At 39.0% G+C, this 27,035-nt stretch overlaps 1 protein-coding gene across 2 annotated transcripts in view; it reads left to right on the top strand.

The window, feature by feature from the left end:
* The first annotated feature begins 591 nt into the window (after positions 1 to 591).
* Positions 592 to 27,035, top strand: part of BAZ1A (bromodomain adjacent to zinc finger domain 1A) — an 86,785-nt gene continuing 60,341 nt past the window's right edge. For both annotated transcript variants that reach the window (XM_019983690.2, XM_019983689.2), the window contains exons 1-2: positions 592 to 724; positions 11,589 to 11,867. In XM_019983690.2, coding sequence (XP_019839249.2) covers positions 612 to 724; positions 11,589 to 11,867 — 392 coding nt within the window. In that variant the 5' untranslated portion in view covers positions 592 to 611. The remainder of the gene's footprint in view (positions 725 to 11,588; positions 11,868 to 27,035) is intronic.

Raw genomic sequence — 27,035 nt, 5'->3', positions numbered from 1 at the left:
GGCGGCGAGAAGCGACCCCCCGGGGGGACAGAGCCTCCCCTCGCCGCCTTTGTAGTTGAGAAGGTGGAGAAGTGGCAGCCGGCGTGCTCGCAGGTGAGGGGCTCGGTGTGGTCGCTCGGTAGCCGGCCAGCGCCGGCAGGGAAGTGTAGGCGAGCGGGGGAACAAAGCGGAGCGGCGCCGGGGTCCGCCCGCAGCGAACTCCCTCGCGGCGTCGGGCCGGCCGGCTGCGCGCCGAGCACGTTGTGAGCCCGGCGGCGGCGGCAGCGGCAGCAGGCAGGGAGCGGGCGCTGGGGGAGGGGGCCGCCGCTCCCGCACCGCCCGCGGCAGGGCGTCCGGCCCCATTGTGAGCCGGCAGCCGGGTGTGCGGAGGTGGGGCGGCTCCGCCGGTTCACTACCCTGGTCGCGACAGCAGCCACCTCGGCTCGGGTGGCAGCCGCGGTCGGTCAATCACACAAAAGGCAGCCGAGTTTCCCCCGGCGCGCGGACCGGCCCACGCCGCCGCCGCCAAGCGCTCCCTACCTTACCGGCTTTCCTTTCCCTCCAATTTTGATAGGGAAGCGGGGCCGGCGCGGGCGGCCGAGGGTCCGGGTGAGCCCGCGGGCGGACGCGAGATGCCGCTGCTACACCGAAAGCCGTTTGTGAGACAGAAGCCGCCCGCGGACCTGCGGCCCGACGAGGAAGTTTTCTACTGTAAAGTCACCAACGAGATCTTCCGCCACTATGAGTAAGGGCCGGGCCGGGCGCGGGGGGTGCGAGGGAGTGTGGGGACTCCCTCCCCAGCGTCCTTTTGTCTCTCTCCTTTTCCTCGCCCCGGGCTTCTGGCGGGGCGACTCGAAAGTGACGGGTGGCTGCGGGCCCGTGTTTCTCTGGCCCCCAGAGCCCGACCCGGTGACTGCGCGGGGGCCCCCGGCGGCCCGAGCGGCCGCGGCGCGCGTGAGGGACAGCCGGCCGGGGCGGAGGAGCCTTTGGTCCCCGCCGGTTGCGGGGACCGCTTCTAGTCGCGGCTGCCACCCGGCCGCCGAGCGGCGGAAACTCCCCGCCTCGCCCCTCCCCGCCGCGGCCACACGCGCGCTCCGGGGCCAGTTCCGGGATCCCCGCCCGGCGGCCGAGGGGATCCCCTTTCGGGTCAGCGGCACGGAGTTGCCGTCCCCCGGCCCGGGGAGGGAATCCCCGCCCCCGGGGGCAGGAAACGGCCGGGGCTGGGAGTCGTTTTGCCCAGTCTGGAGTGGAGCCTGACGTTGGAGCTGCCCCGGGTAGGGGCGGGGGTGGAGTGGGAGCGGAGTTGAGACTCGGGGAAGGTGGGGCGGGGGGGGGTCCCCGACGGGCCGGGGGCCGTGGAGCGCGGGACGCCAGAGCCTCAGCCGGCCGCCCCCGGTCCCGTGCAGCTAGGCCTTTAGTGTGCGAAGCGAGCCGTGCGCTCTGTCACCGCCTCTTCTTGGTGACTAACTCCCGGCCCCGGGGAACTTGGCGTCTCCGCCCCCGGGAGACCGGGTGAGGAAGAAGTCGGGGCCGGGCGGGGGAAAAGGAGGGGGAGAGAGCCGGGCCCTGGGCGCCCCCTCGTTTTCACTTTCCCGTAGCCCGGAGTGCGGCGGTGGGAGTTGGGGGAGGGGGTTAAGACAAGTTCAACTCCAACCCTAACCAGCCTCTTTATCCCCTTGAGCATGTGGGCCGCCTGACATGTGCCACTCGCTATTGTTTTGATAAGAATCCGGAGCTGCTGCGTGTGTAGTTGCAACCCCTAAAATTTTAGTCCCTTGCCTGGTGTATCCCAAGAGATCGCCTTGTCCTGTGACACCTAACAACAGGGTGTTTCAGATCTCTGTGTTTAAGCAGGATCTCCAAGTGAGAACCTGAATTGATCAATCGCTGAAACAGCCGGACCCTCCCTTTTTCTTATGCTTTATCCTCTCCACTCAGAAGCAATCCTTTTGTGGCTTAGAAACCGAGTGTTATAGCAACCAAATAAATTGTGTGTAGGAGGCACCTTTTCTGAGTAGGGGCTTGATGGAAGGAGGGCTTTAGGCATCTGCACCTGTCTAAGGAATGAGCAGTGGTTAGGAAAGACGTTTCCTTTAAGCTTTTATTTTTAAGCAAGTCTTTTTCTCCAGCTCCACAGGAGTTACACGTAAACGTGTTACATCTAAACAAGTTTTTCAGCACACAATACTTTTAAATAAATAAGAGTGCACATCTTACTCTGCTCCTGTACGGACTTGTTTTGTTACTCAAATAGAGTTCACTCTTGTAACTACTTAAGTGAATTTGGATTAAGTAACTTGACAAGGATGTTGTCTTATTTTTAAGGAAGATTTAAGTTAAAATCCTTGGTAGTTCTGAATTTTTTCACACAGTTGTATTTAAAAGTGCCAACAAGATAGGAAATGGAGTTAAATTTCAAACTTTTCTTCTTTCATGTAAGCAGTCATAATTTTTGAGACACTCTTCTTAGAAGGGTGTGTAAATATGACCTTTATCCTCTTTGAATTAAACACTTTTCAAATACTTAGGTTCTTGATAATTTATTGTTAATATAATCATGGAGAAATCCGAAATGCCAAATAAAGGAAGAGACTTTGGTATTCCAAACCTACCTTCCATTAATGTTAAGGAACTGCTTCCTTTATTGTCTTATGACATTAAAATTTAAAAAGAAAAAAAAAAACTAGTTTTTTTTTTTGTTTGTTTATTTGTTTTCTGTTTTCTCTGTGCTGAAGTGTTTGGATTTTTGGAAATTACGAGCAGTTTAGAGGATAGGATTGGTTTGGGAGCAAAAATACTTAATCATATATCCTGAGCAAAGCAGAACTGTTTATGACTTTGAATTGCAAAATTGGAAGAAGATTGCCATTTGTGTTAAAATTTATTTGAATTACTTTCTCTTATATGACTACAAAGAGATTTTTCTAAAAATGCATTCATGATGAATGGTATATGGTAGTCTGCAGATTATGGTAATCTGACCCTTGCCACAAGTCTGGAGAAACTGTGATGGAAGCTTCTGTTTTCACTAATTCATTAAATTACATATTGATTTATGTGAATTTGTTTGAAGATTATCCTTTAAGTGCATAAATTTGAATATTCTTTTGTATTTGTCTGAAGATCACTATGCTTACCTATTTGCTCAGGTTTTTGATTTCTTGAATATAGCTTTAATCAGTCTTAAAGATTTTTACAACAGCTCCCCACCTCATTCACTTCCTAGCACAAGGCAAAGTAACTGCCTCTAACTCTGGTTAATAGAGGTTGCCAGTGACCTTTTAATTGCTAACTAATGTTTTGTCTGTCTTACTTGATATTATAGCCTAACACTTCCTCCTTTGTCCTTCCAGCAGCAGTGGTCACCACCTCCATTTTATCTAGTGTAACTTTTATCTGCAGTTATTGCTCTGTAATGTAATGTGTTTGTTGCATCACATTTTCTCTTTTTCTAGACTCCAAATTCTTTGAGACAGGGACTATGACAAAGATGTATTCTTATCATAAGTGTAACCACTTATACAGCTCAAACTCCTTTATTTTTGAACTATGTACTCTAATTAATTGCTAACTCTTGTTTGACCTGCTTTCCACAAGTAAAGAAGACCTAAAAAATAGCACATTAACTGTAGGCAAATGCATAAGCTAGAGTGCAAAAGAATGAAACTGAGCCACTGATAAGATGCCATAAACAAAAATTAACTCCAAATGGATTAAAGACTTGAACATAAGACATGAAACCATAAAACTCCTAGAAGAAAACATAGGTGGTAAGCTCCTTGACATAGGTCTTGGCAATGATTTTTTAACCCAATACCACAAGTAAAAGCAAAACTAGTGGGACTACATCAAACTGAAAAGCTTTTGCACAGCAAGAAGTATTAACAAAATGAAAAGGCAGGCTACTAAATGGAAGAAAATATTTGTAAGTCTTATATCTGACAAGGGGCTAATATTCTAAATATATAAAGAGCTCATACAATTCAACAGCAAAAAAATAACAAAACAATTAGATTTTAAAATGGACAGATCTGAATAGTTTTCCAAAGAAGATATTCAAGAGCCAACAGGTGCTTTACATCATTAATCATACGGGACAGACAAATGAAAACCATAATGAGTTATCATCTCACACATGTTAGAATGGCTATTATTATAATATCAAAAAGACAAAGTAATAAGTGTTGTGGAGGATGTAAAGAAAAACAAAGTCTCATGCACTGTTGGTAGGAATATAAATTGGGACAGCCATTTAGAAAATAATATAGGGGTTCCTCAAAAAATTACAAATAGAACTACCATATGATCCACTTCTGGGTATTTATCCAAAGAAAATGAAAACACTAATTCTTTTTTAAAAGATATATGCCGCCCCAGTGTTCATTGCAAGATAAAGAAACAAACTAAGTGTCCACTGATGGATAGATGGGTAAAGAATACACAATAGAATATTATTCAGTCTTTAAAAAGAACAAAATCTTTCATTTGCAACAATGCCTATGAACCTTGAGGGCGTTATGCTAAGTGAAATGTCTGACAGAAAAGCAAATACTATATGATCTCACTTATATATGAAACATAAGGGAAAAAATATAAGAAAAATGAAGCTCATAGATAAAGCAAGCCAAATAAAGTACATAATTTACTCTCTTAAATAAACATTTATTCTGTAATTTAGTTAGCTGACAACAACTTCATTAAAATTTTTTTTTTTGGTCTGTGGAAATGTAACAGTTAGGTCTGAATCCCAGAAATCCTAGTTTTGTAGGATAGGAAAATGATTTGTATTACCTAGTGACTTAAACCTCCTTAATAAAGTGACTTCTTTTTTGAGGCATTTATACTCTTGGAATGTATTTCCCATCTTTATGTGAGTCATATTTTTCATATACAATGCAGGAGTCTCTTCCACAACATCACTGACAAACCAGCTTTATGTTTCAACCTGACTGCAATGAAAAGTGTGACTGGTTTATAAAACATCCTGTTTTCATTGTTCATCAGCTCTTCCCTTGTTGATTCAGTCCTTGCTGTACTCTTTTTGCAGATGAGAAAGCTGGGATTGGGGTAAGAAGAATTAAGTCCAAGATCAGTGTCCAAAACTACCTATATAGCAATTTGGTGACACTAGAGTTCTCACTCACATACCTAAGACTCTAGAGCTTGTGTTCCTATTTACCAACACGTAATGCTTATTATATGTTCCCTGGTGGCTCAGATGGTAAAGTGGCTGTCTGCAATGCGGGAGATCCGGGTTCAATCCCTGGGTGGAGAAGATCTCCCGGGGAAGGAAATGGCAACCCACTCCAGTATTCTTGCCTAGAAAATCCCATGAATGGAAGAGCCTGATAGGCTACAGTCCATGGGGTCGCAAAGAGTCAGACAAGACGAAGCGACTTCACTAATGCTCACTAGTGAGAAGTGAATGTGTGTCTGGAACACAGTGATATAATTCACATATGCTGTGGAGCCAGTGTAATGGAAACATAGACGATGGAGCTGAAAACTGCTGGGGAGATGAGGAAGCCCTCAAATAGGAGATAACATCTAAGTTGGGTCCTGAAAGATGGAGCCATATGTTTCACCTTTGTTGATTTGTGCTTTAGGCTTTGTCTAGATTTTAAAATTCTGTATTGCTATTCCTCACCTTGCACTCACGCAAAGTTGCTTCAGTCGTATCTGACTCTTTGCGACTCTATGGACTGTAGCCCACCAGGCTTCTCTGTCCATGGGATTCTCTAGGCTAGTATACTGGAATGGATTACCATGCCCTCCTTCAGGGGATCTTCCCAACCCCAGGATTGAACCCTGGTCTCTTGTATCTCCTGCATTGGCAGGCAGGTTTTTTACCGCTAGCGCCACCTGGGAAACCCATTCCTCACCTTAGTGTCATCGGAAGATTTTAGAAGCTTACCTTGTATGTCACTATCTTAAGTCTGACTGAGGCAGCACTAATTGCAAAGTAATATCTTGTTAAAGTGTCTTTAAACTTTATATTTTTAATTAATTGAACTCCCCCTCATCAAAACAAACGTAATTTTCCTCTTGCAGCTTTTTCTGTCTATAAGACATGTTTAGTCTACAATGGCCATAGTTAGCACCTAATCTGCTCTTGTAACCCCTTTAGTGAAAGCAATTGTTAGACCAACCCACGCTGTCTGTTTTAAGTTCATAAACCATACTTTCCATCCATCTATTGCATGCCATATGCTGTTTTAGTCGAGTTATGTTAGTTTTTAACCTATGGATGGGTTTCTCAGTTACTAATTATTTTGCAGATGGAGGAGTTTGTTTATGTCCCTTAGATTTTTTCTGCAGTTTTGTGCTGAATCTTTCTTGTTGTATGTCTAGTTAATAGTTTGGGCCATTAAGTAAATAAAGTATGCTTTGCATTTATCTTTTCTTAATTGTATTTGGTTTCTGTTTTTTATGTCACTTCATTCTTAACCTTATTCTACTAGGTTTTTGGTTTTCCAGATACTCAGCAAGTTAACAGAAATATTGCCCTTAGAAGTGTGTTCTTACCAGTACTTGACCTGGTAACTCAGAAGCAGTTTTTCCTTATGAATTAATAGTAAAGGGCAGGGGTCATCAAACAATTTGTTAAAGGGTCAGATAGTCAATATTGTAGGCTTTCCAGGCTGTTAGGTGTCTGTTGCACCTACCCAACTCTATGGATATAGTGAGAAAGCAGTCATAGGCAATACCTAAATATATTGTGTTCCAATAAAAATAGAAAAACAGGTGGAAGTCTGGATTTGACCTCTGGGCTAGTACTATGCCCATTTCTAGTAAAGAGGATTGTTGAAGGAATGTATTATAGCAATCAGTTGGAGACATAATAATCTATATTAGTCTAAACTGATATAAAATAGTACTTTGTATTTTATAAATTTTTCCTCACAATAATAAAATGTGCTTCTTGGAAATTTTTCATTATTTATAGCCTTATAATATTGAAATTGAAGAGGCACTGTAACCTATCCCCTAGAGTTCAGTATTATTAACAAACCCCCACACATTTGAATGAGTATGATGAATGGGTGAAGAGCAGAATTGCAGAAGTGGAAGAAGTGAAGGTGTATAACGTTAGAGATGGTGCAATGTTGGCAGGGGTGTTGAATAGGGAGACAGAGCTTTGGGCTTTATTTCCCCTTGCTTCCCACACCACTATGATAGTGTGTCCTGCCTCCCTCCTCCTAATGGTGGATTTTGTACATAGCAGGGCTATAATGTAACAGCAGCTTTGTAGAATAGATAAGCACAAAGGAAACAGTAGAAACCCTTTACAAGAGGCTGTGGAAACCTGGTGAAGTCAGGTAGCTCTACATCACTGGTTGTTGTCTATTGACATGTTTAGTGGAGGTTTGTGGTACTTACACCATTCCTCTCCTTGGAACTTTGAACAGTGATAACAAATCTAAATAACGTTTATTCAGGGAGCTTAGCTCCCTGCTTTTTGATGACCTGGAGGGGTAGAATGAGGGATAGGGTGGGAGGGAGGCTCACGGATGAGGGGGGATATATGTATACATAAGCTGATTCACATTTTTGTACAGCAGAAACTAACACAACATTATAAAGCAATTATACTCCAATAATAAAAAATTAATCAAAATAAATAAGTAGTGTTTTTTGCAGCTCAGTCCAAAGTCTTCCCCCTGCCATGGCTGCAAATACTCCAGCCTGTTAGATACCGACCTACAAAGGCTAGAGCTGTGTTGTCTAATGCAGGAGCCATTGGTTATTAAGAACTTGAAATGTCACCTGTCAGAATTAAGATGCACAATAAATGTAAAATATTTACTGGATTTTGAAGACTTAGTACCAAAAAAAAAAAAAAGTAAAATATTTCATTATTGATTACATATTGCAATATTTTGGAATATATTGAATTAAATAAAATGTATTGATTTCATTAGTATTTCTTTAAAAGTTTTTAAATGTGGCCACAAGAAAATTTTAAATTGTATGTGTAGCTACCATTTTGTTTTTGATAGCAGTGTCTTAAACTAGTTGGGCTTCCCAGGTGGCTCAGTGGTAAAGAATCCACCTGCCGATGCAGGAGATACAGGAGACTTGGGTTCGGTCCCTGGGTTGGGAAGAGCCCCTGGAGTAGGAAATGGCAACCCACTCCAGTATTCTTGCCTGGAAAACTGCACGTGGACAGAGGAGCTTGGTAGACTACAGCCCATGGGGTCACAAAGAGCTGGACGTGACTGAGCACAACCAGAGACTAGTTAATGTGTAAAATAGCTAGATTTGAAGTATATTTTTCCTTAGAGTTGGGGCTTACCTGGTAGCTCAGTTGGTAAAGAATCTGCCTACAATGCAGGAGACCCTGGTTCTATTCCTGGGTCGGGAAGATCCACTAGAGAAGGGATACGCTACCCAGTATTCTGGCATGGAGAATTCCATGGACTGTATAGTCCAAGGGGTTACAAAGAGACTGACACAACTGAGCGACTTTCATTTCACCTCACTTCCTTACAGTTGACTATGAATAAGGAAAACTGATTGTAAAGTTACACGCAGATTTTTGACTGTGTGGAGATTAGCACCCCTTCTTCCTCTCCTCATAGTGCAGAGGTCACCTGTGAAAGTGAAAGTGAAGTCGCTCAGTCGTGTCTGAGTGAGTCGCTACAGTCACGTGTCTCAGACCCCATGGACTGTAGCCCACCAGGCTCCTCCGTCCATGGGATTCTCCAGGCAAGAGTACTGGAGTGGGTTGCCATTTCCTTCTCCAGGGAATCTTCCTGACCCAGGGATTGAACCCAGGTCTCCCGCATTGCGGGCAGACGCTTTAACCTCTGAGCCACTAGATACAGCTTAAATTACTAGAATATCTCATGCACATTAAATGTGTGGCTTGGGAACCTATGTTTGTTTCTAAAGGAAAAAGTTCAAGACTTTTTATGAAGCTTTCTAAGTGAACTGCAGGTTTAGGCAGTAAAAATTGAATAAGACCTCTTCCAAGATCTGTCTGTTCATTCATTTTATTCTGCACTATTGATAACCCTTGATTGGGTAAGTCTCTTGCCTCTCACTTAGCTAATAAATTATTTATCTGACATAGATTTTATTATAAAAATCAGATTATATTCATTGTTTTTTCTCTCTCACATATTTTTTCTTCAACTCTACTTTTCCATTTCATCCTAACTTTTAATGCCACTTCCCCCCAAAGATGTTTCCTAGCATTTCTTGTTTGTGCCTGTCTCTCCTTATTCCCTTCCTCTGAATTCCCAAAGGATATCTGCCTCTGTCTAGTAAAGATAATCACTTTTTACTTTGTATTTTAACGATGTGCACCCATTATCTCCATTACTGAAAGGTACATACTTCAAAAGGATTTTCCTTTGTACTGAATTAGTCTGACCTTTCCAGACGGCGCTAGTGGTAAAGAACTCACCTGCCAATGCAGGAGACCCAGGAAACGCTGGTTCAATCCCTGGATCAGGAAGATCCCCTGGAGGGAGGGCATGGCAAACCACTCCAATATTCTTGCTTGGAGAATCCCATGGACAGAGGAGCCTGGCAGGCTACAGCCCACAGGGTCTCAAAGAGTCAGACACAACTGAAACAGCTTAGCATGCAGGCACAGTCGTATAACTTGGCTTATGTGTGTTATCTCTTTAGATCTCATTTATGTTAAGGTATGATTAGTTTCTCTTTACTTCTGTAGGTTTTATTTTTTGTTGTTCTTGTAGACTACAGACAAATACACAAATGAAACTATCTTAATGGAATTATTCCAAATCTTCTTTGAAAATCAGACCCTACTGTAAGGGTAACCTGGACAGATATACTGATGAGGAAATACGCATGTAATAGTTTTTAACAATTTTTAGAATGACAGTAGAAGGGAAGGTGAATCTCAGGAAGGAGGAGAAGTTAGAGAATTGTGAGTTATGTTGGTTACACATAATTGTTGAAAAGGAGACCAAAATATAGAAGAGGGCAAAATATTTACCCAAATTTTGCCACTTAGAGGCAACTATTGTTAATCTTTTTGCATATTTCTAACCTTTTCCATTTAAAGATATTTTTGTTAGAAAAACATGAATACTCATCATAAAAATTCAAATAGAGACTTCCCTGGTGGTTGAATGGCTGAGACTCCACACTCTCCATGCAAGGGGAGTGGGTTCAGTTCCTAGTCAGGGAACTAGATTCCACATGCCACAAGTAAAGATCCTGCATGCCTCAACAAGAATCAAAGATCCCGTGTGTTGCAACTAAGACCTCGAGCAATCAACTAAATACTTTTACAGACGCAAACAATATGGAAATATTTAGAATGACAAATTTTCTTTTCTTCCTTCCCAGTTCCTCCCTTTCTCCATAGGGAACATCTGTTTATGGTATTTGTATAAATGCAAACCTTTGCACATTTTTGCTATTACTATATTAATGCATGTGGAATTATATCATTCAGTGATTGAGTTTTTTCTACTTAATATACCTTAGAAGTCTATCTCTATACTAGATCGCTTGCATTTTAAAAATGACCAAATTAAAGTTTTGAAGAGAAATCAGTGCCGTAGTAAGAAATCCCAACAGTGTAGAAAAACACTGAGTAGAATGGTCCCTTAATCCCATCCCCATTCTGTAGCTGTTACCTTGATTTTTGTATTAATATAACATATAATATATTTTGTATTACAATTCCAGAAATATTTTATGCTTCCTTAAGCCATTTCTCTACTTTCCTTCCATCTTTCTTTTTTTAATTTTAACACAAGTGGACCATATTCTATATAGTTTTGATAAGCTTTTTTTATATACTTATTACATTTTTTTTGGAGTATAGTTGATTTACAGTGTTGTATTAGTTTCAAGTGTGCAGCAAAGTGTTCAGTTATACATGTATGTATATCTACTTTAAATTCTTTTCCTATAATAGGTTGTTACAGAGTATTGAGTAGAATTCCCATGCTATTCAGTAGACCCTTGTTAGTTATCTGTTTTATATATAGTAGTGTGTATATGTCCATCCCAATCTCCCCATTTGTCCCACCTACTTTTTCCCTTGGGAACCATTAGTTGTCTTGGTAAGCTTTTACTTTGAAAAAAATATAGGATGGAAGCAAACTGGAAAGTTGTCTTTCCTGTTTACATTATTTAAGAACTCTCTTACTGTTTCATGACTGTGAGTTTTCATTGTATGAAGTACTATAATTTATTTAACTTTTCTCTTATTGTTAGATGCTTAGATTTCCCAGTTTTTCACTATTATGTTAAACCCTTTCAAAATTCATAGCCAAGTGCTTGAATTCAGTGTTTTGACTGCTTTGGAATAGAAAGCTTAGAAATTAGAAGGAAAAAGAAAGGCTGAGTTTATTTTGTTTCACGCAGTTTCAAAACTGATAGAAATCACAGTCCAATTTTGGCCAAATGTACCTTTAAATTGAAAACTATAAATGTCTAGTTTAAATATACTTTTTCTTATGTTTGTATTAATGTATAAATTGACCAGTCCCTAAATTTTTGTATGAGTTATATGATTCTGTATAAAATTTTGCAATAAAGGCTCAATCCTTTGTCAGCTTTTAATATAAAACTTGTGAATGACAGGTAATGCATTTTTGTTTGTGTTTTTGAATCAGTGACTTTTTTGAGCGAACCATTCTGTGCAACAGTCTTGTGTGGAGCTGTGCTGTGACGGGCAGACCTGGACTCACCTATCAGGAAGCACTTGAGTCAGAAAGAAAAGCGAGACAGAATCTTCAGAGCTTTCCAGAACCACTAATTGTTCCAGTTTTATACTTGACCAACCTCACCCATCGTTCACGCTTACATGAAATTTGTGATGATATTTTTGCATACATCAAGGATCGATATTTTGTTGAAGAAACTGTGGAAGTCATTAGGAACAATGGTGCAAGGTAAAGTACTTTTAATTTTTTCTTTTGATATACATACATTCACATTGCTCAGATTCAAAATACACAAGCAGATGAAATGAGGGAAAGCTTACCTTTTACTACTTTCCGGCTACCATTTTATCCTCCCCCCAAATAACCCTTGTGTTAACAGTTTCATATGTATTTTTCCAAAGCTGATTTTGGTATAGACCACCAAAAGCGTGTACACACACGCACACACACACACAGTCTCCTGCCCCTTTCAATGCGAAAGGTATCATACTGTATTTTATACCTTTTTTCACTCAAAATATCTTGAAGATTGGTCTATTGCTTTATAAACCATTTTCCTTCTCCTTTTCATTTACTGTGTGTTCTATTATATCAGAGTTTCATCTCTCTTTTTTACCAGTAAAAAGATCTTAGATAAATGTATCTACTGGGTTGTCATTAGGTTATCTATTAAATATGCCTATATTTCTTGCTGGGTTTTAGTAGTTCTTGATAAGATGAGGACTACATTTTTGATAAGATTAAGATAATTTTTGCTAAGTTCTCTTCTCCTTTACCCAGAAAAAAGTAGATTTTTCATATATGAAATTTAAAATGAGTTTTTCTGTGGCACTTAAGTTAAAAATTATCTGCTTTTCTGAAATGTTAAGAATTTATGATTGGCTAGTCACTGATACTTATTATAGTAATCTTTATTTGCATTAAAACTTTTTATACCCTCTTTTGAGGCAGTGACTCTTTTGGGATGCCTTTTTTCCCCTTCTTTGTTAACCTGAATGCAGATTTATTTCTTTTTGAATTTTAAACTTCAGCAGCCAAAACTTATTATATATGTTCTTAATTATATGTCAATAATTATGTTCTTTATTATTTTATTTTGGAGAATCATCATGAATTTATGTGTAATTTCAGAATAATGTCTTTAATATAATCCATTTCACTTATTAAATGCTACTCTATGTGAATGTTAAAAAGCCAAAAGATATTTATGTTTGAATTTGATTTTTGTGAATTACTGAACAAGTTCTTTTTTTAACTGTAGAAGTAAAAAATGGTAAAAATTGAAACATTTTTTATTTGTCTCCTGACATTTAGTAAAAGACATATCTTTATTTTCAAGAGGAAAGATTGGTATGTCACCAATAATCCCACCAAGAACATACCAATCTGTATTACGAAAAGGGCCTATTTGAGGATGAGTGCAATTTTTTTCTCCTTATAGTCATTATTTTATTTGACTTATGCCAATAGTGTTTTTTAACTCACAAATCATTGCGATACATTAACCTTTAACACTAGGTTAAATATGGCTTACATCTAGGAATATAGTTGTTTAGTGTTTTTTGCATAGCTTTTTTAAGTTGTACCAACTATCTTTGGCTTCAGATAATTACTGCTTTAATGACAGTAGTAAACTAGGATACATTGTAGAAATGGGAAATCTGAGAGTCACCATTTTGTTGATTATTCATTAGAAACACTCTTCTGCCTTATGAAGCTTTTAAATGGTAAAGTATAAGAAATTGATATTTTTCTGAGTAATTTAAGGCTTTATTTTCATAATACATATTGGCTGTTCTTAATCTGCGTGTGAAAGGAGAAATCATTGATGACTCAATCTTTATTTTTTGCCTTTAGCAGCTGGGTGGATGATAAGATGCAGAGGCCTCAGGAAGTAATACTGTCAGAGTCTAGCCTTCTTCACTGTCATCTCAGGCCCAGATATTTCTGATTGCTCTGATTTTGTCTTTCATCCACATACTGCTTAGTGATTCATGAGTGTCACTTAGAGGGTAGACGCTAGTTATTGGGGATGTAAAAAGGATTAAGATGTCCTTTAAGAGTTCAGTTAAAGGAGAGACAAACATGCCAACTTGTGGGATATTAAAAAAAAAATGTGAATGAGGTGATTCAGGAGCAACCAGGTCCAGAGTGACCGTAGAGGCTAGGCCTGGGTTTCTTCACGTTAACATTGATTATTTTGGTCTTTTCTTCTTTGCCAGATTTGATGATATCTCAGTGTTTAATATGCTTTTCAGGTCCTTTGCTCATTTTTCTTTTGGTTTGTCTGTGATTAGTAGATTTGTGAGAGGGCTGTTAAATATGAGGCATATTAAACTCTTTGTCACTTCGTTGCAAATATTTTTGTTTCATTTTTTGCTTTTTTTTAAATGTTCAGTAAATGTAAAGTTAAAAAGACTTAAAAAATATGTAAAAGGAATACTAGTAGAATTAAGGAATAATGAATAAAAATTCAATAAATACACATTCACCACTTGGTTTTAATAAAATATCTTTGTCTTTGATGTTTGTTTATGGTTTGAGAAAAAGTATAAATTTTTAGTTTTATAGGAAGCAGAATTGTGTGATACTGAAGGTTTAGGCTTTGGAGTCAGACTGACCTTGCTGGACAATGACATCTTTTCAGGTTTTTGTGAGACTAAAATGAGAGCGTGGCTGGAGCAAGGGCGGGGGGTTTGAATTGCTGTATAAATAGAATATAGTGGCATTTTACTGGGGAAATAATGCTGCTTTTGGCCCACAAGTCTTATATGCAAGTTAGTATTTTTCTTCTATTATTGGCTAGTTTTTCTATTACTTTATATTGTAATTAAGCTTCAAGCCTGACTTGAGATTTCTGCAACTTTAGGTACTATTTTCTGAATACACCCTTATCTTTTCACCTTTTTCACTTAAATTTCAGTTTAAATAACTGTAATATATATTAAACTTGACTAAATTTCCTTTGGTTGGAATTGTACCACCGCCATCTATTTATTATGGGCATGAACTTGGACAAACTCCATGAAATTTAAGGGAGAAGCCTGGTGTGCTGCAGTCCATTGGGTCGCAAAGAGTTGGACATGACTTGGTGCCTGAACAACAACAACGTGTATTTGTTACTTGTGCCCATGTCTCCTGTATTGGCAGGAGGATTCTTCACCAGTGAGCCACCAAGAAAGCCTTTGAATTCAGTTTTGAGGTGATGATGCTAGTGGTAAGGTTCTGGTGTCCTCTGGGTGGGCTAGGGCAAACCTGGCTTCAGTGATGAGAGAAGCGTCACATTGAGTTTCCTCAGTATCTCTGTTGACTTTAACTGCAGGCTCCTGTGACCTTTGTACCTAATTGTGTCTTGAGGCTTATCCTTAGGGGACTTATTTGGAGAATTCAATGGATTTCTCACAGTGCCTGAGAAATAGCAGGCTCTATCTTCAAGGGGAACCATAGGATCCACAGTATGAGATATCTGTGTTCCTACTTCCACTTGCCACTCTCTGAAAGTTAGAGTGTGAAGTTAGGAGAATTTTCTTGCACAGTGCATAAATTTTTATCCACCTTTGCTTTTAAAGTTTATTGAGATATAATATTCACACACTGTAAAATTCGCCCAGTGTACAACCCAGTGGGTTTTAGTTATATGACTGTTTCCACTATCTAATTCCAGCATATTTTCATCACCCCAGTAAATCCTGTACCAATGAACAGGCCCTCCCAACTGCATTTTCCCTCAGCCCCTGGCAACCACTAATCTATTTTCCGTCCCTATGGATTTGTCTATTCAGGATATTTCATATATATGAAATTATAAAGTATGTACCTTTCTTTTCTGTGTTTGGTTTCTTTCACTTAGTACAATGTTTTTCAGGTTCATCTGAGTTGTAGTATGTATCAGTATTTTATTTCTCTTTATTAATAAATTCTGCTGTATGGATTTATCACATTTTGTTTATCCATTCATCAATGGATAGATAAATTTGAGTCATTTCCACTTTTGGACAATTATAAATAATGTTGATACAAGCATTCCTGTACAAGTTTTTGTGTGGGCATATGTTTACAGTTTTCTTGGGTATATACATAGAAGTAGAATTGCTCAGTCACATGGTAACTTAGCATTTAAGGCATCTTCCAACTTTTCTAAGCAGCTTCATCATTTTACATTCCTGCTAGCAATGTATGAGAGTTCCAGTTTGTCCATGTCCTCACCAAGCCATACATATTTATTATTGTAAATCTTTTTTAAAAAAATTAGTTTATTTAAATTGGAGGCTAATTACTTTACAATATTGTAGTGGTTTTTGCCATACATGGGCATGAATCAGCCACAGGTACACATGTGTCCTCCGCATCCAGAACACCCCTTCCACTTCCCTCCCCACCCTATCCCTCTGGGTTGTTCTAGAGCCCTGGCTTTGAGTGCCCTGTTTCATGCTTTGAACTTGCACTGGTCATCTGTTTTACTTATGGTAATGTACATGTTTCAGTTCTGTTCTCTCAGATCATCCCACCCTTACCTTCTCACACAGAGTCCAAAAGTCTGTGTCTCTTTTGCTGTCTTGCATATAGGGTTGTCGTTACCGTCTCTCTAAATTCCATATATGTGCATTAATATACTGTATTGGTGTTTCTTTTTCTGACTTACTTCATTCTGTGTAATAGGCTACAGTTTAATCCACCTCATTAGAACTGACTCAAATGTGTTATTTTTCATAGCTGAGTAATATTCCATTGTGTATATGTAACAACTTCTTTATGCATTTGTTTGCAGATGGACGTTGTCCATCTGTTTTGTTTTACCATCCTAGTGGGTGTGAAGTGGTTTCTCTTTGTAGTTTTGATTTGCATTTCCCTAGTGGCTGATAGGAGAAGGCAGTGGCACCCCACTCCAGTACTCTTGCCTGGAAAATCCCATGGACGGAGGAGCCTGGTAGGCTGCAGACCATGGGGTCGCAAAGAGTCGGACACGACTGAGCGACTTCACTGTCACTTTTCCCTTTCATGCATTGGAGAAGGAAATGGCAACCCACTCCAGTGTTCTTACCTGGAGTATCCCAGGGACGGGGGAGCCTGGTAGGCCGCTGTCTACGGGGTTGCACAGAGTCGGACACGACTGAAGTGACTTAGCAGCAGCAGCAGCAGTGGCTGATAATGTTGAGCATCATTTTATGTGCTTATTGATCATTTGTGTATTTTCTTTGGAGAAATGTCTACTCTGGTCCTTTGCCCATTTTAATATTGGGTTATTTATCTTTATTACCGAGTTCCAAGAGATCTTTGTGATTTTGGGTACAAGTCCCTTAGCAGATACGTGATTTGCAAATATTTGCTCCCTTTTTGTGAGTTGTCTTTTCATATTCTCAATGGTACCATTTGCAGCACCATTTCCCTTTGCTTTTAAGCTTTTGTATCAAAAGTATCTACCTTTTGTTTCTATCTCTGTTGGCAGAATTTAGCAGTGGTCCTAAAGACCTCTTCATCCATTAGAATTAGATTTACTGGAAAGAACATGCTACTTTACAGAGAAGTGGATGGGCCCCTTCTTAGGCTGAATTATTTCAGTATGGGTACTCTGGATCTCCTCACTTCAGTATTCTTATTGTCTTATTTATCTTTAGATATCCCTCCCTCCTTTCTTTTTTGCATCTTAGAGATTAGGTGCTTCCCTCCCCAGAACTTTCTGTTTTGAAATTAGCAAGCAAGCTGACAGATTCTTCTAGAAGATCCTTTGTCATTTCTGTGTTAGATAAAGAGAACAGCAGGCTACCTTATTGAACCACACCAGTTTAGTTCTTTATACGCCCATCTGCATTACCACTAGCTTGCCTGCCAGTCATGCTGAAATATGTTGCTACTTCCTTGGAGCCTATGGGAGAAGTGAAGGGATGAGTGGTCTTGTGAAAAAACCACCAAACAGTCAGGTCTGTGAATTCTTAAATAACTACCAGATGTTTGTATATACATTACATCAGCAGATATGAAGCAGGGACTTATGGTTTCCATTTACAGATGAGGAAACAGATCCAAAGAAGTTGTGATTTTGGGGGGGGGTAATTTTTTTTAACATATATTTACTGATACCTACTATTTACTTACACTGGTTCCAGACACTGGAGATTAAGCAGTGTACAGAGCGGAGTCATGGACTGTCCATTCCAATCTTACAAGTCATAAATGGTAGGATTTAAATTCAGATAGGCCTGACTTACAAAATTATTTCTTTCTCTGTATCACTGTGTCCTTGGTTTTGGATTCTGCCATTTGTGATTAGCTGTATGGTTCTGTGCAAGTGATTTAAACTCTTAAGTTTCGGTCTTTTTTTCATGTGTTAAATGGACCCTTGACTTACAGGGTGGCCTCATGGGATAAAATGGCATAATGAATGTGAACTTTTAAAAGCTATATTAATATAATACTGTCTTTGCTGTAATTGTCTTGTTAGCATTTGAATGTGTTTATCAGTGGCCATGGAGTTGTATTTTTTTATTTATTTTTAATTGAAGGATAATTTCTTTACAGTATTGTGTTGGCTTCTGCCATACCTCAACATGAATCAGCCATAAGTATACATATGTCCCCTCCCTCTTGAACCTCCCTCCTACCTCCCACAGCATCCCACCCCTTTAGGTTACAGAGAGCCATGTAGTTTTAGTGTTTTATTTTTGTTTGTTGTCACATGCTAGTAGTGATGTGAGGCTAAACAGTAGGCACCTGGGACACTGTAACTTGGAATCAAATTTCTGTTACAACTCTGAAAGGAAACCCCACAGTTAAGAATTTCTTAGAAAGACATAGTTGTTTGTTTTTGAAGACAGTCATCCCACATTTTTATGTTATCTTCTAACAATGCTACACAAGCAGATTTACAATGCTATAGAAGCAGATTTCAAGACATCCAAGTTTCAACTAACTTTACCATCTTTTTTTTTAACCACCTTGATAACCATTGTTTAATGAAAGGTTAGGAGGATGATGAGCTAGAGCTCAAATTCTTGCATGATAAACTCATCTTTTGTCCCTAATCCTAGAACTAGAGAATTAAATTAGGAAAAAGGAGGTAGAAATCACACAACAAATAAACATTTTGGACTGTTGAGTCATCATTCAGTGTAAAGAAAAAACTATAGAGTTTGAAAGAATTTTAAAAAATGAGTCAGAATTATAATTTTATATTTGATAATTTTTTTTTTTAGTTAAAGTAGGCTTTGGGCAGCTTGTTTTCAGGCATTTTACAAGCACAGTCAAGATGTTCTGGGAGCTGAAAGATTCATAGGAAATGCGAAACAACAGGTGTGAGAAGGTACTTTTAAAAGCAGATATACTGACAGCAGCAAGAAATGGCGCCTTAAAGGAGGAGATGGACTAAACATTAACTCCAAAATATACTGGCCTGGCTCAGTGTATATTTTGATAAAGTTTGAAGACATTGCAGAATGGCAGTACGCTGGATGCTTTCATTTTAATTCTCATGATATTGATGGGTGACTCAGAACTTCTGAAAGGTTATTTGCATGTTGGTATTTACCTTAAGGAGTTGAAAACTTATGTCTACATAGAACCTGCACGTAATTGTTTCTAGCAGCTTTATTAATAATTGCCAAAAGTTGGAAGCACCAAAATATCCTTTAGTCAGTGAATGGGTAAATAGATGGCAGCACATCCAGACAATGGAATATTAATTCAGTGCTAGAAAGAAACGAGCCTTCAAGCATGAAAAGACACGAATGAACCTTAAATGCATATTACTAAGTGAAGCCAATCTGAAAAGGATACATATGATAGGATTCCAACAATATGACTTTCTAGAAAAGGTAAAATGTGAAAAAGATCAGTGGTTGCCAGGGGTTGAGAACGGTGAAATGGAGATGAATAGGTTGAACTTGGAGGATGTTTGAGGCAGTAAAAATATTCGGTGGTGCTATAATGACATATTTGTCCAAACCCATAGACTATACACCACCAAGAGTGAAACTTAGTAACTCTGAACTTCAGGTGATAATGATGGTCAGTGTATGTGCATTGATTATAGCAAGTGTTACTTCTCGGTGTGGGGTGCTGAAAGAGGAGGAGGTTATTCATGAGTTGGGGCAGGGAGTGTATGGAGATTTTTGTGTCTTCCTGTCAGTTTTGCTGTGAATCTAAAACTGCTCTAAAAAAAAATGGTCTTTAAATTTTAAAAAGTTATATACTCTGCTTATTAAGACTGAACTTTCTCATTTTTTAAAAATCTGCTTTTTTCCCCTATAAAAAAAACTCACATGTAGCAGAGAAAAGTAAAAGGTGAACGCCTGGAATACATTTCCCAAATGCTCCTCTCAGAGGAGCCTCTCAGAGGAGCCTCTCAGAAAACCACGCACACCGTTTCTAACTGATTTTTGCATAAACTAGCTAAACTGTTTAAAAAGCTTAATTGGAATATTGCTTTTTCTGAGGGTGGAGAAAGTTATTTCGTTTGTTAAACTTTGTGTGAATTTGCTCTTTGAAAACAATGACCTACATTTTCTTTCACATAATCTGTGACTTAATGACAGACCTTTTCTCCAGTGTAGGTTAAATCAGTACAAAAGCAGAATTGGATTTGCACCAAAGAGTTTCCCCTGTAGCTAGATTTTCCAAATACTATCCCCAAACTAGATTTAACATTTCGAAATGTTCTCTAATTAAGTGTAAGAGACTATAGTTCAGTATTGTTTTTAGAACTGCTTTGTAAAATGCAGGTTGTGAAATTCCTTTTAATCTTACAAACTGATATCAATTTTGTCATGAAATAGGGACCGACCACCTAGTTCCTAGAACTCTTATCTATTCAACTATCAAGGCGCATTCCCTGTGGCTTTCTGTGTTTCATTGGTGCGTTGCTCCAAGCACTTTAGTCTAATGAAGTAAGAGAAGATTAGCACATAAACCTAAAATATAGAGAGTAGTACTTGTTATATATTAGAATTGGAAATGAGAAAATGAACTTTTTTTTTTTTTTTTTGAGAAAATGAACTTTTTATCTTTGCGCTCTTTTTTGTGCTAACCTAAATGATATTAGTGAATCATAATGCATTAATTAAAATGTGTTAATATTAGGACAAAGGGAAATACTAAATATATTGAGGAGATAAGAGGAACATAAAAGGTGTAAGTAAGGAACAATACAGTTATTTTGATTTAAACAATATGTGCTTGGATATCAGTGACTGGATCCAGATGAGATTAATCCAAGGAGAAGTTTTCGGAAAAGGGTTTTTTGACTAGAAATTTGAAGACAGAGAAAAAATTAGCAGAAAGGATTGAGGGGGGGAAGGCTTATTTAGGTGCTAAGATAGAGTGTATAACTTTTATTGGGCACACCATGCAGCATACGAAACTGCCCTGACCAGGGAGAGAACCCATACCCCCTGCAGTGGAAGTGCAGAGTCTTAGCCACTGGACCACCACGGAAGTCCATAGTATATAAATTTTAACAACATATATTAGTTAAGTTTATTATAGTTCTTTCAGATAAAGGCTTTCTATTGGTCAGCTTACTCTGCTGCCCTTTTAAGGTCAAAGTTCCTGGTTCTTAGGCAAGGAGAATCCTAAGGAACATCCCCAAATTGATGTTTCAGTCTTTAATTGCTGATGACCCTAGTATGTTGATGATATAATTATTAATAGGGTAAAAAAGACTATTTGGGACAGCTGTTATTTCTTTGGAATTCTAAGTTAGAATGGAACCATATTCTTTAGATGTATATTATTGTATATACCAGAGACCCAGACTTACAACCTGACTACCATATTGTTGCAAGCTTAACAGTTAAAATTTAGAATTCTTATTTACTTGTATAATAATGTAAATTGAGAGGCCATCCTGGAAAACACTTTTTATACCCTAAAAATCCCTATTAAGTAGTCACAAAGACAAATGAATTTGTCTTTCTAAACATGTTTAATTCAAATAACATATAAAACTTCTGTTGTAAATTTTCTGTATGGACTCAACTGCCTGATGCTTAACAAAATAGTTCAGTTAAGTTTGGACTGATCATATAAACGTATTCATCTTCTTCAGTGTTCTAAGGACCTTCACATTTGCATTGGCCATTAGGAGCATCTGTCTAATGCCTCTCAAAAGTCTTTGATAAATAGGTGTGTGTGTGCATGCTGAAGTCTCTTCAATTGTGTCCAACTCTTTATGACCCTATGGACTGTAGCCTGCCAGGCTCCTCTGTCCATGGAATTCTCCAAGTAAAAATACTGGAATGGGCTGCCATGCCCTTCTCCAAGGGTGGTTGGTATCTGTGGCAGTTTCTTTATTAATCCCTTGTGCTAACGCGAAGTCCAAGAGTCAGCTGAGTCTCTGCCACGACTTACGATCTCTATCAAGGGAGTCTTACTTGTAGTAAGACAAGTGATAAAAATGGGGGACGGCAAGTAAATTGAGGTCACCTCTTTTCTTACATAAAAGGAAATCAGTGTTTACTTCAGTTCATGTCTTGTTTAACTGATTAGCAGCAGGATGTCAGTAGAATGGTAGTAGTCCTAAAGTTCTTAGTTCACTGTGGCCAGAGAATATTAGAGACAAATCTCACAAAAGAGAGGAGACTATAGCTACTTCTGCCCTGAAATCTCTGTTAGGAATAAAAAGGAAGTCCATTTCTATGTGGTTGTTACACAGGCTCAGGTCTGGGAAATTAGAGGCCTTCTGAATAAAATCTCTCTCCTACATCATCTTCTACTTCCTGTCTGGTCTGTTCCATTTGGCCAATATAAGATCACAATGGTTCCAAATAACTGTTTTGAAAATGAAGTTATCTGTCTGTCTTAGACCAATTCAGAGACTATCCAAAAATAAAAGTTAAAGAGAACCTAGAGAAATGACATAAGCTAAAATAATTTCCAGTGAACGGAAAAGGGGTGATAAAAGTACAAAAAAAGTCTACTCATCACTAAAGGCCAGGCAAGGTCCTTTGTTTAACTTAAAAACATATGCCAAGAGAGTAATTCTGAGCAGATATTGGCATACCTTTTTAAAAATAAAGAGCCAGATAGGAAATAGATAGACTTCGATGTCCATATGGTCTCCAGCACAGCCAGCCAACCCTGTTATAATAGTGCAGAAGCAACCATACGTAATATATACGTGAGCTTGGCTCTATTCTAGTAATTATTTATGGACACTGAAATTTGAATTTCATATTATTTTCATGTGTCACAAAGTATTCTTATTTTTATTTTAAGCCATTTTAAAATGTAAAAGCCATTCTTGGCTCATAAACCACACAAAACAGTCAGTGAGTTGAATCTGGCCCTTTGACCATAGTGTGCTGATTCCTGGTAGAGAGGAAAGATTACTTACTGCTTTAAAAACGGTTCTAGAAAAAAGTTTCCAGAGATCCCCTTTTAATCTGGAACCTCAGAGTATAGCATAAAGAGGTGGCTTTGTGTGGTGGAAAAAGCTTTTGGAACCAACCTGAGTTACTAGTGTTGGGAATCTTTGCTCATCTGTAAAACAGTGTCTCCATTCGTATAGAGGTTGTATTTGGTTAGCTTTTGCTGCATAACAAACCATCCCCAAAACTTAGTGGCATAAATCAATAAACATTCTCATGTTTCCTAGTTGACTGGAATGTTCTTATTATCTGGAGCTAGATTGTCTAAATTGCTTACTCTGGCCTTACATGTCTGGGGCCTCAGCCCGGGGTGGGTATTTTCTTGTGGCCTCTTATCAAGAGGCTAATCCAAACTTGTTCCCAGGGTAGGAATAGAGTTCCCAGCAGCAAGAGAAGGCAAAGCCGCAGTGTGCAAGCACATATCAAGCCTCAGCTTGCTCCATGTTTGCTGGTGTCATAGACCACTGCAAGTCACACGAGCAAATCTAGAGTTAACGTGCGAGGGGATCAAGGAGGTGGGGGCCATAACTGCAGTAGTCTGTCACAGAGGTTAATATTTTTTGGCGCCCAGCATAGTGCCTGGCACATAAAGCACTCTGTGGATGCTAGGTCCTTCCTGTACTTGTCAGAGACAAGTACTGCTAGCTGTGATGACTCATCTTTTCTTGTAGCCAGTCACTAATTTTCTTACATCATAGTTACTGTTCTTCCGAGTTCACTATATGACATTTTAGGGAGATGATGGCAATACCACTAAGCTTTTGAGAACTTACTATATGCCAGGCAGTGTTCTAAACTTTTAACTTAGACTATCTTATTTAATTCCCACAGCAGCCACATGTGATAGGTGCCCATTTGCTCATCTTACAGTTGAGGAGTTCATGCACAGAGGTTAACTAACTGAAGCTTGCCTACAGTCACAAGCAATGATGTTATCAAGCCCAGGCAGTTCTCCTCTGTAGGAGGAATGAATGTGAAAAATTACTAAAAGAGAGCCCTGAAGCAGGGTTGAAAGATTATAAATTGAATGTGCTTATTGATTACTGTTTACTTTTCACTTTACTTAAGCATTTTATAATTCTGTCAAAGTGTGAAGCAACATAGGATTGTATATGATGTGGTTAGATTAAGCTTTTGATCATTTACTCTTAAGACTGACCCATATTGTTGAATGTCTGAAAATTAACACTGTCTTATGATTGTTGATTCAAAATGAAAAAAGCTCCTGCATTTAAACAGGTTCTTCTGTTTATATTTTTAACCATTGTACTTATCAAGGTGCCTTAATGATTTTACTTCTGCATTCTGGGCTATATAAGCTTTCTTCTCTTCAAATATTTTGCTTGCAGATGAAAGAATGCTTTTGAGTGGCAACAAAAGATGAAAATGACTGCAAACATGGGGAAAATAGAATTTTTATTTATGTATTGTTTTTCTGTCTTTTGGCACAGTTTCAAGGGATGAAAAATACAACAGTGTATGACTTTTTCTTAGAGGTGGTAGGGAATATTCTGGTTTAGTATTATATAAAGCCAGATTTTTTGTAATTCATTTATTGAACATTGCATGCTCAGTTTTGTTGTAGGTGTTGGGAAGAGGGTAGTGAATAAGACAAGGACTAGGGACTTACATTCAAGTGCAAGAGGGAGAAACACAAATCAGGATAATTTCAGATACTGATGAGTGCTGTAAAGAAAGTAAAACTTGATGGAATAATTTTGAGTCATTTTTTGTTTTAGTCACTTAAATTCAATTCTCTGAAAATCACTGTGTTCGATGCAAGTGTTAATCAAGTGTCAGAAAAGCATAGTACTTATTGTTCTCTTAGCATTATGTAGCCTGTTGGTAGTAGGAGTAGAATTTTTAGGGCAAAGATAAGCAAAATACTTACCTTAAATACAAAATACTTATCAAAATACAAAGATAAGCAAAATATGTGTGACTAATGAAAGACTGAATAAGATAAATGCATTACGAGGACATAGAGGGAAGGAGAATGAAGGAAGGGTAGTCAAAAGGTGGGCTTCCCTGGTAGCTCAGTGGTAAAGAATCTGCCTGCCAATGCAGGAGATGCAGGAGACGTGGGCTTGGCCCCTGGCTCAGGAAGATCCCCTGAAGAAGGAACTGGTAACTCTCTCCAGTATTCTTGCCTGGGAAATCCCATGGACAGATGAACCTGGGAGACTACAGTCCATGGCGTCACAAAGAATCAGACAGGACTTAGCAACTAAACAACAACACTCAGAAGGTACACACTTCCAGTTATAAGATAAATAAGTACTAGGAATGTAATGTACAACATGATGACTATAGTTAACACTGCTCTATGATATACAGGAAAGTTGTTAAAAGTAAATCCAAGAATTCTCATCACAAGACGAATTTTCTTTTTTTTTTTTTACTTAGGAAATGCTGGGTGTTATATGAGGTGCTGAATGTTAGCTGAACCTATTGTGGTAATGATTTTCACTATATATGTAAATCAATCCAGCATGTTGTATGATTTAAGCTTATATGGTAGTACAGATCAGTCCAGTTCAGTTCAGTCGCTCAGTTGTGTCCAACGCTTTGTGACCCCATGGATTGCAGCACGCCAGGCCTTCCTGTCCATCGCCAACTCCCGGAGTTCACTCAAACTCATGTCCATTGAGTCAGTGATGCCATCCAACCATCTCATCCTCTGTCGTCCCTTTCTCCTCTTGCCATCAATCTTTCGCAGCATCAGGGTCTTTTCAAATGAGTCGGTTCTTCACATCAGGTGGCCAAAATTTTGGAGTTTCAGCTTCAACATCAGTCCTTCCAATTAATGTTTAGGACTGATTTCCTTTAGAATGGACTGGTTGGATCTCCTTGCAGTCCAAGGGACTCTCAACAGTCTTCTCCAACACCATACATAGTTCAAAAGCATCAATTCTTCGGCGCTCAGCTTTCTTTATACTCCAACTCTCACATCCATACAGGACTACTGGAAAAACCATAGCTTTGACTAGACAGAACTTTGTTGACAAAGTCATGTCTCTGCTTTTGAATATGCTATCTAGGTTGGTTACAGCTTTTCTTCCAAGGAGCAAATATCTTTTAGTTTAATGGCTGCAATCACCATCTGCAGTGATTTTGGAGCCCAAGAAAATAAAGACTGTCAGTGTTTCCATTGTTTTCCCATCTATTTGCCATGAAGTGATGGGACCAGATACCATGATCTTAGTTTTGTGAATATTGAGCTTTAAGCCAACTTTTTCACTCTCCACTTTCACTTTCATCAAGAGACTCTTTAGTTCTTCTTCGCTTTCTACTGTAAGGGCGGTGTGATCTGCATATCTGAGGTTATTGATATTTCTCCTGGCAGTCTTGATTCCAGCTTGTGCATCTTAAAGCCCAGCATTTCTCATGATGTACTCTGCGTATAATTTAAATAAGCAGGGTGACAATATATAACCCTGACGTACTCCTTTTCCTATTTGAAACCAGTCTGTTGTTCCATGTCCAGTTCTCACTGTTGCTTCCTAACCTGCATACTGACTGGCATTACGGTACGTTTTATTCATTCTATTTGAATGTTAGTGATATATTCACTAGCCAAATAAGACTTCTTATGCCCCTTTTTTCCAGTTTTATCGAGAAATAATTGAACAAAGCTAGTGGAGGTGATGAAATTCCAGTTGAGCTATTTCAAATCCTAAAAGATAATGCTGTGAAAGTGGTGCACTCAATATGCCAGCAAATTTGGAAAACTCAGCAGTGGCCACAGGACTTGAAAAGGTCAGTTTTCATTCCAATCCCAAAGAAAGGCAAAGCCAAAGAATGCTCAAACTACCGCACAATTGCACTCACCCCACACACTAGTAAAGTAATGCTCAAAATTCTCCAAGCCAGGCTTCAACAGTATGTGAACCATGAACTTCCAGATGTTCAAGCTGGATTTAGACAAGCCAGAGGAACCAGAGATCAAATTGCCAACATCCGTTGGATCATTGAAAAAGCAAGAGAGTTCCAGAAAAACATCTACTTCTGCTTTATTGACTATGCCAAAGCCTTT

This window comes from Bos indicus, chromosome 21 (assembly GCF_029378745.1).
Source record: "Bos indicus isolate NIAB-ARS_2022 breed Sahiwal x Tharparkar chromosome 21, NIAB-ARS_B.indTharparkar_mat_pri_1.0, whole genome shotgun sequence".
NCBI classification, from domain to species: Eukaryota; Metazoa; Chordata; class Mammalia; order Artiodactyla; family Bovidae; genus Bos; species Bos indicus.
The sequence above is the reverse complement of the archived record's forward strand: the minus strand, read 5'-3'. Positions and strand labels throughout refer to the sequence as shown.